General features: G+C 51.4%; 1 protein-coding gene across 1 annotated transcript in view; it reads left to right on the forward strand.

Moving 5' to 3' along the window:
• The window catches only part of Nos2 (nitric oxide synthase 2), a 44,088-nt gene that overhangs the window by 30,033 nt on the left and 551 nt on the right, over positions 1-13,504 (forward strand). Inside the window, exons 16-26 of the mRNA XM_042694442.1 lie at positions 153-202; positions 541-715; positions 1,516-1,648; positions 2,942-3,020; positions 5,112-5,293; positions 6,192-6,355; positions 7,667-7,874; positions 9,703-9,790; positions 10,158-10,279; positions 11,071-11,219; positions 11,969-12,163. Of these exons, the coding sequence (XP_042550376.1) occupies positions 153-202; positions 541-715; positions 1,516-1,648; positions 2,942-3,020; positions 5,112-5,293; positions 6,192-6,355; positions 7,667-7,874; positions 9,703-9,790; positions 10,158-10,279; positions 11,071-11,219; positions 11,969-12,163 (1,545 nt within the window). The remainder of the gene's footprint in view (positions 1-152; positions 203-540; positions 716-1,515; positions 1,649-2,941; positions 3,021-5,111; positions 5,294-6,191; positions 6,356-7,666; positions 7,875-9,702; positions 9,791-10,157; positions 10,280-11,070; positions 11,220-11,968; positions 12,164-13,504) is intronic.

Raw genomic sequence — 13,504 nt, forward strand, 5'->3', positions numbered from 1 at the left:
AAAGCCAACCCAGACAGGAAAGTTCATGAGATTCTTAATGTCCAATTAACCACCAAAAGAGCCAGAGTTGGAGCTGTGGCTCAATGATAAAACACTAGCCTTGGGCCCAAAAGCTAAAGGACAATGCCCAAGTACTGTGGTTCCTCTCCTAGGCACTGAAGAAATCCCTCTTCACTCTGAAAGCCCTGTCCAGTACGTTCAGGTAAGCTGTCTCACTTGGCTGAATGCTGCCTCCAGGGCCTGGAGTTTAGGATCAGGATCTGGGACCTGGTACGCATGGAGGGTCTCCTCAGAGCTCCTCTGGCCTAGAGAGCCCTGGTCTAGACTTACCCTCCACGTGGAAAACTAAGTCCTCCTGACAGGTCTGCAGGCCACGCATGTGTGGGTTGAGGGCCAATGCCAAGGGGAAGCAGAGGAGTTGGTCAATGGAGAGGGTCCAGCAGGCCCTTGGCACGAGGTGCTGTGTGCATGCAATGACCACATGGCACCGTGCTCCACCATGTGCAGCGGGAGTTTTCATGCGTGTGTTGTCCTTGGCAGGTACGCTGTATTTGGCCTTGGCTCCAGCATGTACCCTCGCTTCTGTGCCTTTGCCCATGACATTGACCAGAAGCTGTCCCACCTGGGGGCCTCTCAGCTCATCCCGACGGGGGAAGGGGATGAGCTCAGTGGGCAAGAGGATGCCTTCCGCAGCTGGGCCGTGCAAGCCTTCAAGGTCAGTTCCAGCCAGGGCTGGACCACTGCACAGACAGGACGCCATGCGTCCATGCCCAAGAATCTCTGTGCGGGGTGTTTGACTGCCCTGCCGTAGTGGCCCAGGTGTAAGCCAGAGCTACAGGCTTCAGGGCTCAGGTCCGGCCTGCTCTGCCCCCAACTTCCCCAAAGAGCTCTACATTGTGCACACTCCTCTAAGTGGGAGAAGATAGCTGAGCTTGGGGCCCTTTCCCACTGATAATTCAGGACATCTGTTATTCTTGTGTTAGTGTTCCTCAGCCCTAGAGAGCTGGGAACAGGAGCCAAAACAGTTAAGCTTTTCAGGTCCAGCTCTGGGTCTCTGGGTAGCTAATCGTGGCAATGACTGCTGGGCATCAGGCCCAGGCTCTTCCTGGAGTTCTTAGTACCAATCAGAGGAGTATGAGTCAATATTTGAGGAAGCACCAGGTGCTAGTGGCTCACACCTGTAATCCTAGCTGCTCAGGAGGCTGAGGTCTGAGGATCAAGGTTCAAAGCCAGCCTGGGCAGGAAAGTCCATGAGACTATTATTATCAATAGTAATAGTAGTAGCCACCAAAAAGCTGGAAGTGGAGTTGTGGCTTAAGTGGTAGAGTGCCAACCTTGAGCTAAAAAGCTAAGCTCCCAGACACCAGATTTCAAGCACTAGTACTAGTTCCTTCCCCAAATGATATTCCGGGAAGCTTTTCAGTTCTGTCTGGCCCAGGGTGAAGACCCCAAAATTGGTAGCCCAGGATTGGTGGTCTCAATGGACCATTCACGCTAATCTTTTCTATCTTCCAGGCGGCCTGTGAAACGTTTGCCATCCCAAATGGACATCACATTCAGATCCCCAAACTCTATACCTCCAATATGACCTGGGTGCCACAAAGCTACCGGCTTGTGCAGAACTCTCAGCCTTTTGACCTCTGCAAAGGTACCCACCTATGCCCCACACAGGGCCCATTTGCCTGCCCTGCTGGAAGCAGGGGTCCTTGATCCCTGAGTCCATGGTAGAGGAAAGTCTGGTGGCTACAAGACTCCAGGCTCTGGGGAGACTGTATCAGGAGAAGACCCTGGGAGAGGAGCCAGCACTGTAAAGGACCAAGTGTATGCCAGACATTGTGCCAGGCTCTTTGTCCATAGGACCCAAGTGAGCTCCAACACTCAGTCTTTGAAAAAAGTGAACTTTATGGGGCAAAGCAAGTTGTAGCATGTGGCCATGTTGGGAACCAAGGACAGCTGTCTGAAGGCAGAGCCAGATGTTCTAAGAAAGCTTTCCAAAGCCAGGCACCAGTGGCTCACACCTAGCTACTCAGAAGGCTGAGATCTGAGGATCACAGTTCAAAGCCAGCCTAGACAGGAATGTCCGTGAGACTCTTATCTCCAATAAACCACTCAGAAAACCGGAAGTGGCACTGTGGCTCAAGTAGTAGAGCACTAGCCTTGAGCTGAAGAGCTCAGGGACAGCGCCCAGTCCCAGAGTTCAAGCCCCATGACAGACAAAAAATGAAAAAAGAAAGCTTCCCAGAGGTGATGCCAGGCTTAGCTGGCTGCATACTATACAATACCCTGCATGCAGAAGTCCTGCACAATCTATTTAACACATCCCCAGATTCACCTCTGCTGTCCTGGATCCCCTAGCCACAGAGCTGTCCTGCCACATTTGGTGTCTGAATTGAATTTCCTGACCCCTACCAGCTACTCAGCCACCCAGGGCCTGCTCATTCAAAAATGGTGGGAAAGGCTAGGCCTAGTGGCTCATACCTGTAGTCTCAGGTATTCAAGAGGCAAAGATCAGGAGGATCACAGTTCAAAGTTAGCCCAGGCAAAGATGTTTAAGACTGCCTGAAAAATAACTAAAGCAAAAGGGATAGGGAATTAGAGAAATGACTCCAGTGATAGAGTGTCTGCCTAGCAAGTATGAGGCTCTGATTTCAAATCCAACTACAAAAGAAAAAGGAAGGAAAGGAGGAAGGGATTGAGGGAGGGAGGGAAGATGAAATAAAAGAAGGAGTAGAAGAAAACAAAAACTTAGGCCAGGTCGGGTGCTGGTGGCTCATGCCTGTAATCTTAGCTATTCAGGAGCTGAGATCTGAGGATCAGGGTTCAAAGCCAGCCATGGCAGGAACGTCTGAGAGACTCATCTCTAGAAATAATTGAGATGTGTGAGTACTTCCCACCATGTGCAAGAGCCCGCTCCCCATGTCCCTGTCCCTTGTCTCCGCAGCCCTTGGCCACATACACGCCAAGAATGTGTTCGCCCTGAAGCTCAAATCACAGCAAAATCTACTGAGTCCCAAGTCCAGGTGAGGCAAAGCGAAGTCCTTGAGGTTGCAAGATCTTGTTTTAGTGAGTGAATGAAGGATGGAAGCAAACCCATGGGCATCATCAGTGTGACTGGCCCTCAGACCCATGGCCACCTGAGCCTTGTGTTGGGCCAGAGGCCCCGTGTGAGAACTATGGACCTGCTACACTGGATCCTTTCTCATCAAGCTCTCACTGATAGGAGAGGCTAAAAGATTCAAAGCTATTTGAGTCTTCAGAGCTTTATGAAAAGTTTTGGCGAGGAAGGACATTTCCTTTCTGGGTAGACAAACGTTGTGTTGAGGGATGATGTGTAGGTTTTGTTTATTTGGGCTGCCCTCTCCTACCCAATACTCTGAGAAAATTGGCTTTCTTCTAACTAAAAAAAAAATAGAGCCGGGCGCTGGTGGCTCACGCCTGTAATCCTAGCTACTCAGGAGGCTGAGATCTGAGGATCGCGGTTCAAAGCCAGCCCGGGCAGGAGAGACCGTGAGACTCCTATCTCCAATAAACCACCAGAAAACCGGAAGTGGCGCTATAGCTCAAGTGGTAGAGCGCTCGCCTTGAGCTGAAGAGCTGAGGGACAGCGCCCAGGCCCAGAGTTCAAGCCCCACGACCGACAAAAAAAAAAAAATAGAGCTGGGTGCCAGTGGCTCACGCCTGTAATCCTAGTTACTCAGGAGGCTGAGATCTGAGGATCATGGTTCAAAGCCAACCTGGGCAGGAAAGTCCGTGAGACTCTTATCTCCAATAAACCACTAGAAAGCCGGAAGTGGCACTATAGCTCAAGCAGTAGAGCACTTCGCCTTGAGCTGAAGAGCACAAGGATAGCACCCAAGCCCAGAGTTCAAGCCGACAAAAAAATAAAATAAAATAAAAATAGAATTTGTAGCTGGCCCCTAGTGGCTCACGCCTTTAATCCCAGCTACTCAGGAGTCTGAGATCTGAAGATCTCAGTTTGAAGGCAGCCCAGGTAGGAAAGTCCATGAGACTCTTATCCCAAATTATCCACCAAAAAAAAAAAAAAGCCAGAAATGGAGTTGTGGCTCATCAAGTGGTAGAATGCTAGCCTTGAACAAAAATGCTCAGGGACAGCACCCACGTTCTGAGTTCAAGCCCCAGGACCAGCAAACACACACACACACACATACACACACACACACACACACACACACACACACACACACACACACACACACTGTAAAACTTTTCTTCTGGTTCTCTTTTTTTTTCTTTTACTCATTTACTCATTTTTTTTTTTTTATTTTGGCTGTGCTGGAATTTGAACTCAGGGTTTTACACTTCTAAGCAGCACTCGACCAACTGGAGCCATGCCTCCTGTCTCTTTTTGCTCTGGTTATTTTTGTATATGTGCACCACCACTGGGCCCAGGTGCCCTCTCATACCTTCTTCTTCTCTACCACTCGAGCCACAGCTCCACTTCCACTTTTTTTGTGTGTGGGTGTGTGTGATTAATTTGACTTAAGAGTCTCATGGACGTTCCTGCCCAAGCCTGGCTTCAAACCACAATCCTCAGATCTCAGCTTCCTGAGTAGCCAAGATTACAGATGTAAGACACCAGTGCCCAGCATTTCTGATGTATTTTTTTTAAAGAAAAAGTCTGCTTTCCCCCAACATTCCACCACCCCTCCACCTCAGGCCAGCCTGGACAGCAATCATTCTGTTTTAAGCTTCCCTTTGTAGCTAAGATGACAGACACACACCAATACACTGAACTATTGATTGAGAGGGAAGTTACCTGTGCAGGCCTGGAACTGTGATCCTTCCAAACTCTCCTCCTGAGTATCTAAGGATTGCAGACACGAGCTACCAGTGTCCAGCCATCATGCTTTCTTTAGCTAGAGTCTCTGGGCAAGTCCTTGGGGCTTAGAGGGCTTCCAGCAAGGAGTGAGGCCCACCTTGTCCTCAAGGGAAAGTACTAGGTGTCCTCCTGAGCGATGTCATGTCCCAAGCTCAGGCTGCCGACCCAGGCTGGAGGCACCAGATGGATACATTTTCTGGGGAAGCTGACCTGCCCACCAGGGAGCTTGAGGGAGTCATGGAGTTCATGGGGCTCCTTTCTCTCTTCACAGCCGCTCCACCCTCTTGGTGGAGCTCTCCTGTGAGGACAGCCACGGCCTGAGCTACCTGCCTGGTGAGCACCTTGGGGTTTTCCCGAGCAACCAGCCTGCCCTGGTCCAAGGCATCTTGGAGCGAGTAGTGGACAGCCCCGCGTCTCACCAGACTGTGTGCCTGGAGGCGCTGGACGAGCGTGGTGAGCCTGAGATCTGGCTTGGTCGGGGAGGCCTGGCAACCCCATCTCCCTCCTCCTGTCCTGTGTCAGTTGCCCCAGCCTCAGCCCTTGGGAATAACTCTTCGGACTTCATTCTGCCATGATGACCGCTTCTCCAAAGAAGCCCAAATAGGAAAGTAGGGACCAGAGAAGCAAAGCCCAGCCATGCTCCCCTCGTTCAGGGGACGTGAGAGAGCCTAGAAACAAGATTATAGGGAGACAGGCGTAGCCCATCAGGCCTCTAGTCCAGGTGAAATGACATATTTGTGTAATACTTATTCAGCAGTGTGCCCAGCACTGTGCGCACCCTTTCCCATGCCCACACAGCCTAGCAACATTGATTTGGCTGTCACATCCATTTGTCAGGATATGAACCCAAGGCTACATAGTTCAGCCACCCAGCTGGGGACAGGGGGGTTGAATTTGATTCTAGATCTACTAACAGTAAATTTAGAAGTCCCATGCTCTGACTGTCCTACACACTGCATGCCTCTTGGGACTTTTGGGAACCTGCCCCTCACTTTGGGCTGCGATGCTCCCCCATCTCCTCGGGGAATGGCCTCACTGAGCTGCGCCTCAGCCTTCAGTGGGTTTAGTCACTTTGAGTCTCTCGATCGCTCCTGAATCTCTCGATCACTCCGGGCCAAAGAGGGACATAGTGAATGTGTCAGGATTTTGGTGCCCATGGGTGGTGGGCGGGGGGGGGGGGGCTTTTGTTCAGCCTCTCTGGTAGCCTTGACTTTGACTCCACCTTCCTCCCTGAGCCAGAACTTCAGAGGCTTCTCTCCCTGTAGATGGAGGGTAGAGGGGCCTCCTGTCACCTTACAGGAAGTTCAGGTACAGCCTCTGTTCCATCCTAATCCCTTCCTCCCCTGTGCAGGCAGCTACTGGGTCAGGGAGACGAGGCTGCCACCCTGCTCACTCCACCAGGCCCTCACCCACTTCCTGGACATCACCACCCCGCCTACCCAGCTGCAGCTCCAAAAGCTGGCCCGGCTTGCCACAGAAGAGGCTGACAGACAGAGGCTGGAGGCCCTGTGCCAGGTGAGGGGTGGCTGGCCCCAGAGGAAGGGGCAGTTCCTGGAGAGGAGGGAACTGGATGTCAAGCTGGGTGGGTCCAGCCTAGTGTCCCATGGTGGGACTTTGTCAAAGGTGTTAGCTTCTGTCTCATCTCTAGGACATAGTTATACTGAGTCAACAATTTCTTGTCTCTGTCTTTGTCTTCCCCAAACCTGGAACATCAGAATATTGGAGATCTAGGGAATGGTTATCCTACCTACTCAGGAGGCTAAGATCTGAGAATTGTGGTTCAAAGCCAGCCTTGGCAGGAAAGTCTGTGAGACTCTTATCTCCAGTTAACCAGCAAAAAGTCAAAAGTGGAGCTATGGATCAAGTGGTAGAGTGTCAGTCTTGAGTAAAAAGCTTAGTAATAGTGTCCAGGCCCTGGCTTGAAGCTCCAGTACTGACACACACACAAAAGTATTTGAAGGGGGAAGCTAGAGATGTCTCAAGTGGTAGAATGTGAGTCTCTGGGTTTAATCCCCAGGACTGCAAAGAAAAAAAGATTTAGAGGATGGATGGATGGATGGATGGGTGGGTGGGTGGGTGGATGGGTGGGTGGGTGGGTGGATGGATGGGTGGGTAGATGTATGTATGTATGTATGGATGGATGGATGGATGGATACATGGATGGGTGGATGGATGGGAGGTGGAGTGATGATAGGTAGTGACTGAGTTCATAAGTGAGTGACAATGTATTAACCCCTAGACACTCCCCTGCACCCACATCTTTGCAAAAGGCACTGAACACTATTGTCACCATCATCATTATTGCCAGTAAACTCCATCCCAACCATGTGGCCACCATTTTTCTGTGGCTACACTATACTATCTTGGTGCACATTTTCTCATTTAATTCTCAAGACCTTCTCAGGAAGGAAGCAATACTAGCCCCCTTTTACAAGAGTAAAGTAATGAGGGTAAAATTCCATGCTTAGGGAGGATGTCTGGTCAAGATTGGAACCCAGATCTGACTAGTTTCAACTTTGCTTCAGATTTTGACAGTAATAGCATTGAGTCCTACCTACAAGTTACCAACAGTGGGAATTTAAGCATACAGATGACCATTGTTCCTGGCTGAGCTGAATTACTTACTCCATTGCTCCTCCAGCTTTGAGCTTCAGCACCCTGGACAGCAGCTGGCATGTGGGGGCGGGGAGGGGGAATGTGTTGAGTGTGTGAATGAATGAATGAATGAATGAATACTGGCTTGTGGCAGCCTCTTCTGCCTACCTTCTTCTGCCCTTAAGATGCAGGGCAGGCACTCTGAGTCCTCACGCTGCTCTTGGCTTTCAGCCCTCAGAGTACAACAAATGGAAGTTCACCAATAGCCCCACGTTCCTGGAGGTGCTGGCGGAGTTCCCATCACTGCGGGTGCCTGCCACCTTCCTCCTGTCCCAGCTCCCCATCCTGAAGCCCCGCTTCTACTCCATCAGTTCCTCCCAGGACCACACCCCCACAGAGATCCACCTCACCGTGGCTGTGATCACGTACCACACCCAAGGTGAGATGGGGCACAGGCCTGGAGCAATCTGGCTCTGCTTCTTCGGGGTCAGCTGTTAGACATCTCTGCACTTTGGTCTCCTCATCAGTTAAACATCTGACTGCCTGGAGTTGTAAATAAAACTGGGAGCTGTGGAGGATCAGTCATCAAACTAACTCCTTTGTATACAAACCCTTGGTGGCCAGAGGAGATAGGTACTGTATGCGTTTTACTGAAGGAAAAAGTAGCTCAGTGAGGTTAAGCCACTTACTCAAAGTCACAGGGTTGGTAAGTGGAGAGCTGAGATTCAAACCCAGGCTAATGGATGAGTTCAAGTTCTCCACCACTCTACTGCTCTACAATGGCCAGGACAATGGAATGAGAGCAAGCGTAGAAAGTGCCAGCACTTGGGAAAGACCCAGGGACTCAGTCCTCTAGATAGGTCAGCCTGAAAGCAGAGATGGTTCTCCTTCGATCATTCATTCACTTACCGAATTCACTCTGTGATGGCTGAGTGGGTGCCCTGATGGGAGTGGAGACATGGCAGACATGCCGCTGCCTTTTCCGGAGGGCTGTGGAAGAGAGAAGCATAGAAATTGATATTCTAGGGCTGGGAAGGTGGCTCAGTGGTAGAGCGCTTGCCTTGCATGCCTGAGGCCCTGGGTTCGATTCCTCAGCACCACATAAGCAAAAAGAAAAAAAGCCGGAAGTGGCGCTGTGGCTCAAGTGGTAGAGCTCTGGCCTTGAGCTGAAGAGCTGAGGGACAGCGCCCAGGCTCAGAGTTCAGGCCCCACTACTGGACCCCCCCCCCCCCAGAAAAAGAAAAAGAAATTGATATTCTAGTGTGATATGGTGGTTCACACCTATAATCCTACTATTTGGGAGGCTGAGATCAGGAGGATCACAGATGGAAGCCAGCCTGGGAAAAACCAAAACAAAGCAAAAGTTTGTGAGCTCCCATCTCAACCAGTAAAAAGCTGACAATGCTTGTCACCCTAGCTACATAGGAAGCATAAATAGGAGGATTACAGTTCAGGCTAACTAAGGCATACATGTGAGACCCTATTAGATGAATAAACTTGTCTTCCCACCCTAATCGCCACAGCTGGGACTTGTCTGGATTCCCTAAGCTGGAGCTGGCCACATCTCAAAGCCCTTTGTCCCCTGCAAGGAAGAGTGGTGGCACGGCTTCTGAAACCTTGGCAAAGCCCATGTGTGCTCCACGAGAGAACTGCCACCACATAGCCCAGGCTCAGTCCTCAACTAGGAGAGGACAGGCAAGGCGTCACAGGCAGATCCTCAGAGCCACACTCAGAACAGGCCAAAGCCAAGGGCTTCTCCATTCCCAATGAGGCCTCCTTTACATGCCAGGCCACTGTGATGGAGTTGAAACCTAGACAGAACACAGAGGCAGCCCCCCCCCCCACCGGGCACCTACCACCAAGCTCCCCTCCTCTCCCCCCCCCCCCCCCGCCCTGCTGCTTCATAAGACCACAGCACTAGGGTGGGAGTGGCTGGGAGGGCCCTGAAGGGACCTTGGAAAAAGTGCTAGTGTAAGTCAAGAAATCCAAGTGGTCAGTCTGCTTCTGCTCACTCCTGGGACTTTGCTCATGCCCCGCTCCCTCTCTGACACTTAGCTGTTGCACACTGTTTAAAGGAGAAGCTGGCACTCAAGGCCCCTGTAGCCTTCCCAGCTGGTTGAAGGCAGCTTTTCGCTGCTTGGGACAGAACCCCACATTCAGTTTCTAATGCCCAGGCCTACGTGGTGGTGAGGTGTGTGATGACGGGCAGCTGGCCAGGGTAACACTCAGGCCACGAGGCCTTTGGTCATCTCTATTGTCCCTTACAGATGGCCAGGGTCCCCTGCACCATGGCGTGTGCAGCACTTGGCTCAGCAACCTGCAGCCCCAGGACCCAGTGCCTTGCTTTGTGCGGAGGTGAGTGTCAGGGGCTCTTGGTCCCAGGGGTTTCTGGGATGCAAGGAAGAGATCTAGGACCCAGTGACCTTCTAGCGTGCTGTGTCTATTAGGAAGATTTGGGGTCACTCTGGCTTCATGGCAGTCTCTAGCCAGGGAAATGATGACGACAGTGGGGAGTCCAGGATGCAATGTGATTGGCCTCTTTATAAAAGACCCCCGAGTGGGGAGATGCTTTGCCAGACAGGGCAGAAATTAGTCCCCAAGAAGCCTGCTCTCTCCGCCCTCATCCTACCACCGCGCACCTGTCCCCACCCTCCTCGCAGTCCTTGTCCTGGGAGAGCATCCACCCAGTGTATCTGCAGCCCCCTCCTCTGTCCCCTCTCAGCGCCAGCAGCTTCCAGCTCCCCAAGGACCCCTCCCTTCCTTGCATCCTCATTGGGCCCGGCACAGGCATCGCCCCCTTCCGAAGTTTCTGGAAGCAGCGGCTCCATGACTCTGAGCACAAAGGTATGGCTGGAGATAAGGACCAGAAAGTGCTAATTGCCCTGATTTTATCATGACACACACAGCGCATGTGTCCCAGATGTCACACTGCAACCCATATTTACTATGTTTTAAGAGGAAAAAAATAAAATTAACATGCAAAAAGGGTAGTGTATTGGTTAGGATCAGTATTGAATGAGGGGCTTGATGATTGTCTCTATTACCTTCTGATTTTCATGTCTGGTACTACAAAAAAAATTAAAATAGTATAGGGCAGCCAGTTGCTGGTGGCTTATACCTATAACTCAAGAGGCTGAGGCCTGAGGATCACGGTTCAAAGCCTACCTGAGCAGGAAAGTCTGTGAGACTCTTATTTCCAATTAACCAGAAGTGGTGCTATGGCTCCAAGTATAGAGAGGTAGCCTTAAGCAAAAGAGCTCAAAGACAGCGCCCAGGCCCTGAGTTCCAGCCCCATGACTGACATAAGAGAGAGAGAGAATGAGAGAAGAAAGGAAGGAAGAAAGAAAAAGAAAGAAAGAGAAACAAGAAAATAAAGGAGTATAGGGCAAGCCAGGTACCAGTGACTTGTGCCTGTAATCCTAACTACTCAGGAGGCTGAGATCTGAGGATTACAGTTCAAAGCCAGTCTGAGCAGGAAACTCCATGAGACTCTGGGCTAGTTTCCTGCTTCTCTCATTTGTAAAATGGTCATCCATCAGACAGTATGCTTGAGCATTCAAGCTGGATGCTCACCCTGGGCCATGGCTCGACCCCTGGTGGCCATCCTTATAACTGCAGCCTGCTGGATCTTGCAGGGATCAAGGGCGGACGCATGACCCTGGTGTTTGGGTGCCGTCACCCGGATGAGGACCACCTCTACTGGGAGGAGATGTTGGAGATGGCCCATAAAAGGGTGCTACATGAGCTACACATAGCCTATTCCCGGCTGCCTGGCAGGCCCAAGGTAAATGTGGATGCATAAGGCATGAACTTTATGAGCCAATGCCAGAGCTGCTGCCCTGGCTCCCCCAAGCCCCTCACCGGGCTGTGCCTTCATTTACTTCACTCTGAAATGGTGATAGTTATACAACCACCAGGATGAAGCTGTGAAGAGCATCATAGCTTCTATTCCTAGAGAAGAGGCCAGCCCAGAGAGGTTTAGGAGTAACTCAGGGTCACAGGGGTTCAAAGGGCCTCCCCGCAGCCCTCTGGGATACATGACTTCCTGGGGAGAGATGGCTCAGGCTGGCTTTATGCTCAAGCCCAGAAAGGTAAGAATGCGGCCACCACTTCCTCAGCTTGGCACTGGGGCCTGGGGTCACTTTGCCTCAGGCTCTCAGCTCGGTACTAGTGAACCAGTCCCTGCAGACTGACTGATGCCCCCAGTGCTGGGGTCTATATGACCCTTGTGGGGAAAGAAAGCAGAATCCCATTACCTGAATTGCAACTAGGATGCATGGCCTTCTGTGCCGAGGGGCCCCCTTTCCTGGGGAGGCAAGCCTTGGAGCTCTGGGCAGGGGAACTGGCTTCATTGATGTCTCTTTGAAGTGTGAATTCAGATGCCCTGCTGGCCTGGGCCAGGCAGGGCAAGGCATCGTTCTGAGCTCCCGTCCACCTGCAGGATGCACACTCCGTCTCCGTCCTTCCTTTCCTGTGACCAGGAAGCATGACCACAGGCCTTACTCCTCCACCCACTGTCTCCTCTGGTTTCAGGTTTACGTTCAAGACATCCTGCGGCAGCAGCTGGCCAGCGAGGTGCTCCGTGTGCTGCACGAAGAAGCAGGCCACCTCTATGTGTGTGGGGACGTGCGTATGGCCCGGGATGTGGCCCACACGCTGAAGCAATTGGTGGCGAACAGCTTGAACTTGAATGACGAACAGGTTGAAGATTATTTCTTCCAGCTCAAGGTATGGGGTCTGGGATGGGGTTGGTGGAGATACAGGTTAAAGCACAGACCAGGGGACCCACTTCTGCCAGGGAAGGGGCGGGGAGTGGACAAGGATCAGAACCAAGAGCATCACAGAACACTCTTGGACCCCAAAGGAAACCCCAAAATAGCTGGATGGGTTGTTAGAGGGCTTGTTGATCCTGATCTGGCTGCTAGCTAGCTTTTGAGAAATCAGGTTGGCATTTCCATTTTTCCTGCTGTGGAATGGGAATGGCGGGCCTCCTGGGCCTCCTCCTCCCTGTGACGGGGTTGTGAACACAGGAGCAGGAAGGTTAAGCCCTGACATTTTTATGCAAAGAACTCCTCTCTTTACACCCAGGCCACTGTGTGCTCATCACGCCCCCTGGCAGGAACGATGCTACCATTTTTGCCAGTCCTGGGGCTTGAACTCAGGGCCTAAGCACTGTCCTTGAGCTTCTTTTGCCCAAGGCTAGCACTCTACCACTTGACCCACAGCACCATGTCCAGCTTTTTCTGTGTATGTGGTTCTGAGGAATCAAACCACAGGCTTCATGCATTCGAAGCTAAAGCGCTCTACCACTAAGAAACATTCCCAGCCCAGGATGCCACTTTAGTGATGGCAACAGGGCCGGTCCTGGGTCAGGTACTTGCTGTAGTTTTTTGTTTTGTTTTGTTTTTTGTTTTGGTCAGTTGTAGGGCTTGAACTCTGGGCTTGGGCGCTATCCCTGAGCTCTTCAGCTCAAAGGTAAGCGCTCTACCACTTGAGCCACAGCGCCACTTCCGGTTTTCTGGTGGTTGATTGAAGATAAGAGGCTGGTTTTGAACCACGATCCTCAGATCCCAGCCTCCTAAGTAGCTAGGATTACAGGCATGAGCCACCAGCACCCAGCTGTTATAGATTTTTATGGTGTATGTTTCAAGGGTTATATGAAAGAAGCTCCAAGGTCACCCCTATTGCTGAAAGAATGGGCTCTGGGGGGCCCACAGTCATGGATGTGAGAGTCCAGCACTGTTGCCCTGGTTCAAGACCCTGTCTCAAAAAAAAAAAGAAAAAGAAAAAGAGGGCTGGGAAGGTGGCTCAGTGGTAGAGCACTTGCCTTGCATGCCTGAGGCCCTGGTTCGATTCCTCAGCACCACATAAGCAAAAAGAAAAAAGCCGGAAGTGACGTTGTGGCTCAAGTGGTAGAGCACGAGCCTTGAGCTGAAGAGCTGAGGGACAGCACCCAGGCCCAGAGTTCAGGCTCCACGACCAGACCCCCCCCCCAAAGAAAAGAAAAAGTAATAAGGCCAGATCATTGGCTTACTGTACTTAATAAAGATCTCAGAGCTCACATTTGCT

Source organism: Dipodomys spectabilis, unplaced genomic scaffold, assembly GCF_019054845.1.
Source record: "Dipodomys spectabilis isolate Male_0828 unplaced genomic scaffold, ASM1905484v1 ptg000004l, whole genome shotgun sequence".
Lineage (NCBI taxonomy): Eukaryota > Metazoa > Chordata > Mammalia > Rodentia > Heteromyidae > Dipodomys > Dipodomys spectabilis.